This window comes from Synchiropus splendidus, chromosome 10 (assembly GCF_027744825.2).
Source record: "Synchiropus splendidus isolate RoL2022-P1 chromosome 10, RoL_Sspl_1.0, whole genome shotgun sequence".
Classification (NCBI taxonomy): Eukaryota; Metazoa; Chordata; class Actinopteri; order Syngnathiformes; family Callionymidae; genus Synchiropus; species Synchiropus splendidus.
Window position 1 is genome coordinate 3,525,116 of NC_071343.1, and position 11,828 is coordinate 3,536,943.

The window sequence follows — 11,828 nt, forward strand, 5'->3', positions numbered from 1 at the left end:
GGCAGGCGGCATAATAAGGCTGGACACAGCAGCGGAGCTCTGCTGCCAGCTCGCCTGAACATTGGGCCCTTGTTTAGATGCAGATGATAACCACCGCCTCCCCACACACTTAATCCTGCTCAATTCTCGGATTCCAGTCAGCTCCTGCGCCACAGGTCTTTTCCGGTGCCTCCGGAACACGTGTTGGTGGATAGATGTGGTGGAGGCGGATGCCAGCACGGTGAACTCACAGCTTGGACGAGGCCGGCGCGGGAGGCAGGGTTCCACACTCATCATGTGGTGACACTCACCTGACAGTGGAAGACGTACTCCGGCGTGGACTTCTTATACTTCATGTTCCACACCAGCGCCGCTCCGTCAGGCTCATTAGTCGTGTCTTCATTGTTGTTGTAGGAAGCAACAAGAAGTTCGGGATACTGGCGAGAGAAAAATGAGGGAAGTGATTGTCGGGGGAAGTGAGCGAGCCCCGCAGGCGGAAATCCATCCCAGCAAGCCCGAGCTGCGCCTTTCGCACAGATTTATGACTCGACTCCTCGACCCTGTTTGTGTTCTTTTCATAGAAACTTCCTCAAAAGCTGTGACAGTCTGCGGTAAACACTGAGCCTGGGGCGACTCTAATCTTTAATCTCAACAGTTGTCAACTACAACTTTCATCTAGCCGTCAGATATGGATTTCCCTCAAGGCGAGCTGTGAGGGAAGATTTGCAGCTCCATCACTGTCGGAACGTATCGCTGAATCATGCGTGAAACGGCCTCTGACACCAGAGGAAACAAATCATTACGGACGTTGACTAAGTGACAATCAGCGCGGGACATATTCCTGCTCCTGTGGGAGTCCAGGATTAAAGTAAACGCTGTCGAACCCCAGCCTCGTCATCATAAAGCATTAGGGCTGAACAATGCCAAGTGGTTTCTACAGCCAATTAGGACAGCGGCTGAAATATACTTGGTAGGAGGAACACAGGGGATGAGATGATGTCACCGACACGCCCCCTAGTGGCGCAATCCAGAAACGCAGAACGAATGAATTCACCTGACAACAGAATGTGATCCACGCCCCCAGATTCCTCCTGATCTACTCACCCTGGAGCTTCCCACCCACCTGAGGAGACCAGTCCAGAGAGGTGACCACGCGGTGCTTGGACCAGCGATCGTCCATGAACTGTCTGTTGAAGGACAGCTTGGCTCCTGCCTGGATTTCTCTGAAATCAAAACCCAAACGTAAGGACAAAAATAAAGAATCATTCAGGTGCATGTCTCACCCCTCCTTCTCTTCCAGGTCGCGGCCGCTGTAGTCGAAGAAGACGTCCACCTGCTCGGACAGAGCCCGCTCCACGATGCGAGTGCTGTGGTCGAAGAAGTCGGCGAACTCGGCAGAGTGGAGGATCTGCAGCTTCTCCTCTTCAGTGAGCTCATGGAAGGTCACTGCGCAGCAGGATTTCAGAACACACGCACATCATGACACATTCACACACAGAGACAACAACCGACATTAACTTAACAACTTGACTTACCTTCCTCCTCCTCTTTCTGGTCCAACCTCTCGGTCACAGCTTCTACAGCAGGTTCAGGGGGAGCAACTTCCTCCTCTTCTTCTTCTGTCAATCATGAAGAAAAAGATGAGCCTTTCCCCACAACTTCTGACAAGTACTTTAAACCAGTACAGTCCAGTATTTAACTGAGAGGTGTCTACCATTAAAAGAAAAAGGAAAAAGTATGAATTTTATATAAACCATGCACAACATTAGACGTGAGGCAGACGATAACTTACATTATTGATCAGGAAAGAGTCTAAAATCTGCGGTTAATGTCACACAGCCTCATAACACAAAGGACACACTGCATTTTCTCCTTGAAGCATCTGGTTTCCCACCTTCCATCCAATTCCCTCCAGTCTGCATCAACTATTTTCAAAGTTTCTTGACCGGCGACATTTAGAATGTCTATAAATCAGTCAGCACCTCTGCTTCTTAGTGCACCGTAACTTTGTATTGAACTGAAATCTGAGGCAGCAAGATGTTTTCAAAGATGTCGCAGGTCACATAAGATGAGCTGGCGGACCCTATGTGGCCCCCGGGCCTTGAGTTTGACACATACAGTCCAATTAATCGCATGTATTCAAAGAAGACCGTCTGAGTCTGAAGTCACTGTGCAGATGTTCTACAGCGCTCGCCACTTCCTGCTTCCAAACAAAACTCTGTGTGATTGTGAGCTTTGCAAAAGACTAGTTTTGTATCTCTTCTTTGCATTTGTTTGCCGCACAATGTTTCTTTTCAAAAACATAAAAAAGAGTCATTCTTAAGCTAAGAAGTTTGCTGAGGCACACAGCACAGCGGGTGTCTTGTTGTCATAGGGACCCACGATTCTCCCCACAGCTAATGAGACCATCTATTCAATGGCTGGTGGAGCTGTCAGAGCAGCGCTCCCCAGAGTTTGGTTTGGGCCATGAGGCTACAGCAGCTGCCCGGGCGCATCCTCCTTGGTCTGAGCGGACGACGGCGTGGTGCAGAAGCAGGTGGCGTTGTCAGCATTGTCTTGTGCTCTTCAGAGGTGGCATGGGGATGGCACAGAGGTTTTCTGCCTGGCTGCTCCGACACAAGCCGCTGCCGGGAACGACAAGCCTATGTAATTACCGTCTTAGCAGGAGGTCTGAAACTCCTATTCATCCTCAGAGAATGTATAACAAACTACAGGCCAGACCAGCTGGCGAGCTGCACACAGGCGCAACCTCAAAGAAGACGAAGACACTTTTCAAAACACCTCTATTTGAGACACTATATAGTCTATACTTTCAATGTAAAAAAAAAAAAAAAAACCACGGAAGGAGAAAGGCCAAACAGATTCATGAGGAGAGGACACACAGACACACAGCCTGCCTCGTACCGCGGTTACATTGGGATAATCTGAGATGGTAGGATTTCCTACCTGCAGAGATAATCTAAATGATAATGTCATCTGTGGTTTTGTCAGTAAAGTGACGGCGCAGTGAGGGAGAGCGTGGCACTGATGAATTTACTAGTTTGGAGACACAAGCCATTTCAACGTACAGCCATCCTCGGCAACCAACAGAAGGTTAAAATCTTTCCTTTCAAGGGCCTCAATCAGGCTTAAAGGAAAACAGTAATCACTGTCTTTCAGCGAGTCCCGGCTGCGCTCCTCAGCCCTTTCCCTGCTGCAGCCGCCGGAGCAATCAACGTGCCAGGCATTAGGAACGGACTGACAATCGCAAAATAAAGGGTATAATGCACCTGCCAGCCAAAATGGCCATTTGAAGAAAAGCTAGTGATCCTGGTGACCCCACCGGTGATGTGTCGGGGGGGATGCGGCGTCGGGGAAGGCTCGGTGGGGGGCGGAGGGGCTTGCATTTAACAGAATTCACCCGGATCATCGATGTTCTATACACTGACACCTCCCTGAAAAGCAGGCCCAATTATGGCTTTTGTACCACTTAAGAAATAAAAGCTTTTTTGGGAAGACGAGCATTGGGGAGGAGGCGTGGGGGCAAATCACAGGTCTCACACGCTGTACAATATATTAAGGCAAACACCGCGTGCAGCCACTGACGTCCGACAATTAAAATGCAAGACCTTTGCTCCCTGCCGCAGGTGTCTTTGGATCCACTGACCTCGGCACACGTGGACCGCACGCCTTCCCCCCTGCTGCGCCGCGGCTAACAGTCGCACGGCAGGAGGCAAAACTCTCCTAATACATAAACATGTGCCCCATAATTAAACTTCAGTCCTTTAAACTGCGACATGAAATTGTCTTCCTCTGATAATTCAACGCTGTACAGAATTGCAGCTCCTATACAGGCATTATGGGCTTAAAAATGGCCACTGAAGTAAACACATGAATACTGCATGAATACTGCAGTAATGACAGATGACGCCTGCAACACTCTCAACCCAGTCAAGGGAGCTGTCCAGCTAACATCAGCCTCATACTGCCTCCTCAACCTTCAAATGAGCTCCACTCAGAGTCTAGCATTGGTCACCCCACTCCATCTTTAGTGATGATAAACAATTGATCACAATTCAAGTCCTGGAGTTTTGTGGGGCCAGACTTTGGACACGACGGTCCTAACAAGACCATTCTGTCTGCTTGACTTGACTAAGAACACAAACTGCATTCAAACAGACTTGGCAGCGTCCCACACATGCTCCTGGAGGACTCATTTTAAATCTGAAATCCAATTTAAAGAGAGTTTTCCAACAATAACTGAATGTCTACACACCCCAAGTTGATTCCACATTTAGACAGAGGTTCGCTCCAACCAACCCTGGCCCTGGCTCGACATCATGAAAGCTCATGCTCCAGAAAAACACGACGGCTCGGAGACTCACCGGTAATAACGATCCGCTACACTGTAAATTCCATGCCAAATCAGAACATGTGAGAATCAGATCCTCCAAACTTCCTCCACTTCAAGCGAATTATACAAGAAAGTGTTCATTGTCTTTCTCAAGGATATATTTAACAAGACTTGGCGGCACATCCCTACAAGCTTCGAGTGATTGGAAGTGGCCCTTCAACAAGGCCATCGTGACGGATCTGTTGCTTCTTTTTTAGTGATTACGTCGATCCTATTCAATTAAAAAATATATTTATTTGACACACTTGTGTTCCCGACCAGAAGCTCGCAGCACTCCCACCCTTCCCCATTAAAAGAAAATGAACTACTCATTGTTAAGAAGCACACGTTCATTAGGATGCTATCACAGCAGCCAAAATAGCACCGAAGCAAGGCGCGTCCGCTCCTTCTCGCAGTACTTTTTCAATCAATGAAACCCAAACAGAGGCCATGCCTATATGAATAGATGCGCTGAGCAACAAGTGAAGTATTCCACAGAACCGTGGTTACAAATGATGACATCATTGGCCGGCCAACTCTTTGTGTTTTGTCTATCCTCAGTTATACATGACAAAAACTTGCACAGCTTTGATGGCGTTTCAGTTGTGAAGTCTTTGAAAAGTGAAGGCAGCTTGATGCAAAATAACTTCACGTCATGGCCAGGCTCTTTCACATTAGAGCAGGTATGTCAGTCTCTCATGTCCACAGGCCATAGGTGGCGTGTATTAGCTCGGCTAAACAGTATCATTAACCCTCGAGGGGCGAGACTCATTTTAAAGGTGATAATGGTCGTCACCTTCGCCTCTTGAATCAGATGAGTAAGATGTAGGAGGAGGCCTCCAGAATAATAGATGGCTTTACTTATACGACATTAGTCAAGGCCGTCATGCCAATCACTACAGTAGTCACTTTTACAGCCGAGGATTTTGCTGCAAATGTGTAGTCTAGTTTCAGAAAATGCAACAAATGTTAATCCCATATCCCATCCTACACTGAATTCATGACTCCTCTGAGACTGAGCTTGTCACCACTTCATAAGAGAAAACCTGATAAGTAGTACAAAAATGTGCCAGATATTACTTCTCAGGTAAAATATCATCAACAGTTAGCATTAGACGCAGCCAACTCACAGGCCCTGCTTCATGACTTGACAAAACCAGGTCAATATCTTTGGTCAGCAGGACATTTTGGCAGGCCAGACTTGTGACACATATGGATAGAGACAAAAGGGATAAACATTTGGACCTCCCTTCTATGAACTTTGACATTATAGTTGTCTTTGTTACACTTGAGATTAGGGAACAGTTATTACCATTAATGCACCACTTACTCATGAGTGTATTAGCAGCATATGAGCCAGTGAAGAATCACTACAAAGTACAGACTGGGGTTTTGATATGCCCGGCGATAATATAGCCAGGATGGGTCACCGAATGATCAATATGAACAACACTGTAACTACAGATTATTGAATAGGGCAACAATCTATGAAAATATTCCTGATGTTCCTTCCCTGGTAATATTCTCCTCTGTGTCAGCAATGATCACGTGACCGCAGTAGCAAGATCTCCACAAACCACATGCCTGTTTCACACCCCTTCCATTGTGTCAGTCTGCTGACCCAGAGAGGTTATTATGAATGTCATATCCGTGATATGTTCAACGACTCAACTACGAGTTCAGAGTCTCTGGGCCGAATGTTCGACACCTTCTTTCCCTTGCAACAAGAGAATAAACATCTGCTACTTTCCGTTTGAATTGTTTCCTTCACAAATATTGTTGCCTCTTCAGTGGACAATATAGTAATCACCTTCACACGAGGCCCGGCATGAAACCGCGTAGCCACATACTCCGCTAATTAACCTCAGTTAGTTTGACTCAGAGGGAGACCATGTTGGACCACATCTACACGGCACACAGTTGGGCAATTCAATTTTCCAAGGGGACACATTAATACTGTTGCTGCTGAAAGGAGTCGAAGAAAAAGAATCTTAAAAATGTGTTACTATAACATTCCAAAAAAAAAAAAAGGTAGAAAATGAGATATTATAAAATAAGTTATTTGATTACATTTTTCCCAGTAAATATACCTTTTATTCCCAGTAAGGAAGCTGCATTATGATATACTATATAGGCACCTTATTACAAGGTATTTTTTCAATGCATTTTATTCTTATTTTGACGGACTGTTAAAATGAGCTCATTAAGAGAATGTAATTTAGTCAAAGATTTCAATATAATGTCATTAATAACTGTGGGGGAAGAACAATATAAACATATTTATTTATTTCAGGTCTTTATTTTCAATCACCTATAAATAAATAAGTTAAATTCAGAATGGTGAAAAAAAAAGTGCAACATATTTTTGCTCACTTTTGGCTCAGACTTCATGAGGGCCCTACAAATGAAGGCAAAAGGCTGGATATATGGCCCCCGGGCCGTACTTTGCCCAGGTCTAGTTTAGATCCTTAACCCAGATATACAGTATTCTTTTTATATCTGTATCTAAAACCAAGGTTGTTCAAAATGACAGGATAAAAAATTACATCTCTAGGAACCAATCTTTCAAAAGTTGCCGTTTTCTTGAACACTAAAGTTGGTTGTCTCTCTAGGACAGGGGGTATTCAACCAGTGCACCGCAGCGACGGGACTCTGAGGTCTGCAGTAGCCCGGCCACAATAGCTGCTTCCTCTAACGCCACCGCCCGCTGACCTTGAGAGTGCAGCGCCACCGCCTCCATTTGACAACATGATAAATCGCTCAATCAGAGCGCAGGCCTGACACCAGCCTGCACATCAAAAATGCACAGAGGGGAGCAAGCTGAGAAGGAGGGGATGCAGTCTCATCGAGTGCCAGAAATGATGGTGTGAAAATGCACAATGTCACAGAGTGTGTTTTGTTATGTGCCTGTGAAGCGAGGGGAGAAGACAGGGAAGCGAGGGAGTTGATGAAATGATTACATAGTGGCAGGAAGGGAAGGGGGCTTGGTGTTGAACAGCTGGCAGAAACCATCGCTGTTTAACACAGTTTTACAATGCCCAGTAGAGTCCAGAGTAAAGAGCAGTGAGGGATGCTCTTCATCCTTCACTACCTCTGCTCACATCTTTCCACAGAAATCACACAATTTTACCTTCCCTCGGCCAGCCAGCTCATTTTTGACACCGCTGACAGCTTTGAATCTGTTTAAATTCCTAACCAGGCTTTCAAAGACACTTAAAAAGATGTTAGCTGATGCAAATAAATTGAGGAAACGCCTTAAAAAGCCAGACTCTCGCCGGCGGTAAGAGGAGTGCAGAACAACAGCGAGGTGTATTATTATTGGCAATTACAGATATCAATCACAGGTACACACAAATGTCAAATATGTTAAACTCAAATGATTCCACTATCTACTCAGACGCACACAGAATAATTGTAAATAGAGAAATGTGTTTGGAAGCCAGTTTAAGTGCAGATCTGGTACTTGCTTTACGTCTCGGCTCATGTATTTCAAAGCAGCGTGAGCAGTGACTTCTTTTGGGGTTTTTTAAAAACATCAGAATCCGGTGGGCTGACAAGTAACCTGTTATTTACAATTCCATTTTCAACTTCTTGCTGTCGGACCCATTCAGACAGGCTTTTCTGTTTCCTGAATTTCATTTGAACACTCTCCTTCTTAAGTTTCATCTGATGTTTTCTTGCTTCTGTGACACACTACTTAGCAACTGCTATCTTTTTTATAGAAAATATTTATTATACTAATAATGCAAAACCATCTTCAAGAACCATGTAAATTGGGGTTGCAAAACCAACTTGAAAAGTGGCACTCTTTTATCCATATTCATCCCATTTCCTGGAGACAGTAGATAACCTTCCCAAACCAAGAAGATTTTTCATCTGCCACCTGTTGTTAGCCGCTTTGACTTAAAGCATAAAACGACAATCTGAAATTGTTGTCTGTGTCAACCAAAAGCACAACACGTGACGAGCGTCACCTTCTTTCTGCTGGGTCAGCACGGGTGTCTGGGTCTCTTTCGAGTAGACGACTGTTTCTCGTGGTGGAAAGTCAACCACAGTGACCTTGGCCATTCCCAGTTTTGGAGCTACTCGCCTAAAATCACAGAGTAAGTCAATTTCTCTGCCGAATAAACAACAGCCAAAAACAAATATGCAAGGACATATGAAACAAGAAAAGAAAGAAACATGTTTAATTCAAAAGCAAAAAAAAGATCTCACCTCTTCAAATTAGAAATGCTGAGGCAAGTAAATGACGTCTTCGTTATTTGGCAAAAAATTGAGATTAGCTTGGTCTACATTCAAAGTTTGCATGCATGGTTGAGAGACAAGTTAACATGCGGTAAATTGAGAGAAGGGAAAATGACCAGGAAAGGAGAGAAGAGAGTGTCCAGTACCCCAGCTCAGAATCAGAGTGAAGTTGAAGAGCGGACGGGTCAGAGTCCCAGTGCAGAGTCCTGGTTAGTGTCACAGCAGGCATTAGTGAAAGAGAGCAGCCAGCACACATGAGGAGTACAACATTAGCATAACGTTTCTGGACATGCAGACTTAATCTTTCATCAGGAATCCATCAAACACTTTAATACAATCAAAGTGGTCAAGCCCCGCCTGGGGTGTGGGAATGTATCCGTTTAAACCACAATGGCTCGCAGATCCTGTTAGTGTGATGACACGACTTGAACAGCATCCCACCAGAGGCTCTGAGTGTACAAAGTGTTGTGTAGATTGACACGCTGGGAGAGAGAGCGCGAGCGAGCGAGCGGACCCTCGGGGAGAAAACACGACCTCCATGTGTGTAGGAAACAGCCATGCTGGTGAGGGAAATGAGTCGACACATAGAGGGAGCAGCTCTGATGGGACACTGGGGGAGCTTGAATTTCAGCCCAGGGAAGGAGCTCTAATTAGGGGTTAAGAAGTCCCCCAGGCATCACAGCAGCCTGCTGTTTTATTGTTCATTTAGGATCCCACTAATTCACTGCACACAAATTAAACATGTTCCCCGTCGGCTACGACTTGTGATCTCTCACTGTAATGGTATGCAACTGTGTAAAGGTTTCTGGCTCGTGCGTCTCTAAACATCATTTTTTATGACATAAACAAATTAATGTTTGAACATAAAGCAAGCATCCTGTTTCATTCAAGTGCATAGGCGTACAGTTTGAGAGAACACTCTGCAGATCCGAGTGTGTACCTTGGTCCCACTGCTCCGTCAGAGTCCTGGCTTCCTGTCTCACTCGGTGTCCCCGCTGATTTGGCCGTAGGAGACATTGGAGGAGCAGGAACTAAAAAAACAACACAATGTAGTGCTCAACATAAGGACCAATCTCATGAGAGCATTTGAAGCAAAGAATAGCGTTCAACGTTTGTCTTCAGAGATGTTCAAAATGTCATCTTAATGTATTCATGACGTGACACGTAATTCAGTAGCGTTTCAATTTAACAAAATACAAACTATCAACAATGAGAGAACGGCTAAGCCAAGAAACGTTACTCCTCTAAAAGCACATGAGGGATTTAGGTGGATCTTCTCTGCCACCTGCTGGCAGAAGAGAGACATGACAATCTGACCGACTTAAATAACGTCTTTCTTGGATCAATGGACAAAGGTGGCGAAAAAATACAGAAAGGAAGGGCTTGTTTTTGTCAACATTCTACTAAACACAATGATATTGTCACATCGGTAATACAAATACTGACTTTTCTCTGCATCATGTGACGGGGATTATGAATGGAATAATCCTTCCGGAGTGAATAAATTCTTATTTTCACCACGAAATATGAGTGTGAACGATAAATATTTCCACAGAAGAAAATAAACACATAATGGTGTAAAAAACTGACATACCAACAGGAACATCTGAGGGTATTCCAATACTCTGTAGAAGCGCATCGGCTTCACGTCTCTTCTTCTCCAAATCTGAGTCATCTTGATGAACCACTGCATCTTTCAACTGCTCTGCCTGTCAAGTTTGTATTTCACAAAGAGAACTCACTTATAAGGGACCTATTCAATGGCGAGGAAAAAGCATGCTCAGAAGAATATAATAATACTTATATATCTGTATACACAAAATACATTTATGGCTATTTAATGATGGTTCAAAGCATCAACAGATGAATAAATATAATGTGTTTAAGTATATGGATGCAATTTCAAACACAAGTGGCACAATAATTAAACAACAAATCACAAACGTGCACTTCATCGAAAGACAAAACTTTTGTTGTGTTAAAATGTTCACTAAATGGAGGACCTTTTATTCAGACAATAAAAAGACAGATGAGGCAAGAACAAGGTGGGATACGGAAGACAGAAGGATTATGTAGGTGTACCTCCTTTTTCTTTCTCTCCTCCTCCTTCCTCTTTTTCTCCTCTCTGATTTGTGCCAAGCGTTGTTTCTTCCTCTCTAGCTCAGCCTTCAACTCACTTTTGTCGGACATGATGGCAGAACTGCAAAACATATATATATAATAATGAGAAGCAAATAAAATGTACACATTGCGAATGAATGAGTTTGTGCTATATACGACTGACAGTCACAGGAACATTTGGAATGCCATCTGAATAGCTGATTGTTCCTTAAATGTTCCTCAGAAATGAAAAACCACGTAGTGTTTTTTTGACAGCTCCACAAGCCGGATCGAATGGTCATTGTCTGCCAGCGAACACAAACCCCACCCTGCTCCTGGAAGCCGGTTAGCTTAGCACCTCACCACAGCGGGCTGTTCTCAAAGCAGCCACTTCCTCAACATCCAAGTGGTAAATCACATCCTTCATTTGACACAAGTATTGTTCGTATGCACAGATATTGGTTCCATATCAAACTCTTTAAGTAAAGCATCGAGGTGGCTGTTTTAGCATTAGCAAGTGGCTACCGGAGCGGCTAAGCGGGGTAATGTAAGGAGAGAAATCTACATTACCACTTCTAAGGTGTGTTTTAAAAGAGGCGAAGAATAGCTCCGGCTGCAAAGTTACGAGATTAATACGTGATAAATTAGAGTTTTGAATGAGCGAGTAGTAACCGATCTGCAAACTGTCATTTCAGTTCAGATAAAGACAGCGCTATGGTAGGAAAATAATATCACACATGAGGCATTGTGGTAATAAAATCACAACATAACGTCTCCCCCTTCGAAAGAATTACCAGATTATCTGACAGCACAGCTCCTTCAGTCAACAGTCAAAACAAACGAAATACTGGCCGTTCTCTTCTTCGGCGAATAATTGCGCGTTGACAGGAATTGTCATGTGACAAACTACTGCCACCTATTTGTCTTGGAAGGTCTAAAACAGTATCTGAATCAGAATTATGTTAAATTATTTCAAGCGGATTATTTGAGGATTTTGTTAACAGTCACCCAGGATAAAAACACATACATGTTCAGTTAACCACCACTTAGTCCAGCCACATATTTACTGTCATTCTGCAACGTTAGAAAAGTAAACTTAATACTGAATTGTTTTATTTTTAACAAGCATCCT

At 44.1% G+C, this 11,828-nt stretch overlaps 1 protein-coding gene across 9 annotated transcripts in view; it reads right to left on the reverse strand.

Moving 5' to 3' along the window:
- Positions 1–11,673, reverse strand: part of dync1i2a (dynein, cytoplasmic 1, intermediate chain 2a) — a 16,312-nt gene extending 4,639 nt beyond the window's left edge. For 2 of the 9 annotated variants that reach the window (XM_053876631.1, XM_053876628.1), the window contains exons 1-9: positions 11,491–11,658; positions 10,679–10,796; positions 10,191–10,305; positions 9,537–9,627; positions 8,326–8,441; positions 1,515–1,598; positions 1,263–1,425; positions 1,103–1,202; positions 291–416 (exon numbers count right to left, since the gene is read on the reverse strand). In XM_053876631.1, the coding sequence (XP_053732606.1) occupies positions 291–416; positions 1,103–1,202; positions 1,263–1,425; positions 1,515–1,598; positions 8,326–8,441; positions 9,537–9,627; positions 10,191–10,305; positions 10,679–10,786 (903 nt within the window). In that variant the 5' untranslated portion in view covers positions 10,787–10,796; positions 11,491–11,658. Of the gene's footprint in view, positions 1–290; positions 417–1,102; positions 1,203–1,262; positions 1,426–1,514; positions 1,599–8,325; positions 8,442–8,566; positions 8,641–8,712; positions 8,803–9,536; positions 9,628–10,190; positions 10,306–10,678; positions 10,797–11,490 lie in introns of those variants that run through there. The other 7 variants (XM_053876622.1, XM_053876623.1, XM_053876625.1 and 4 more) reach the window with 7 other exon arrangements.
- Between the last annotated feature and the right edge of the window lie 155 nt (positions 11,674–11,828).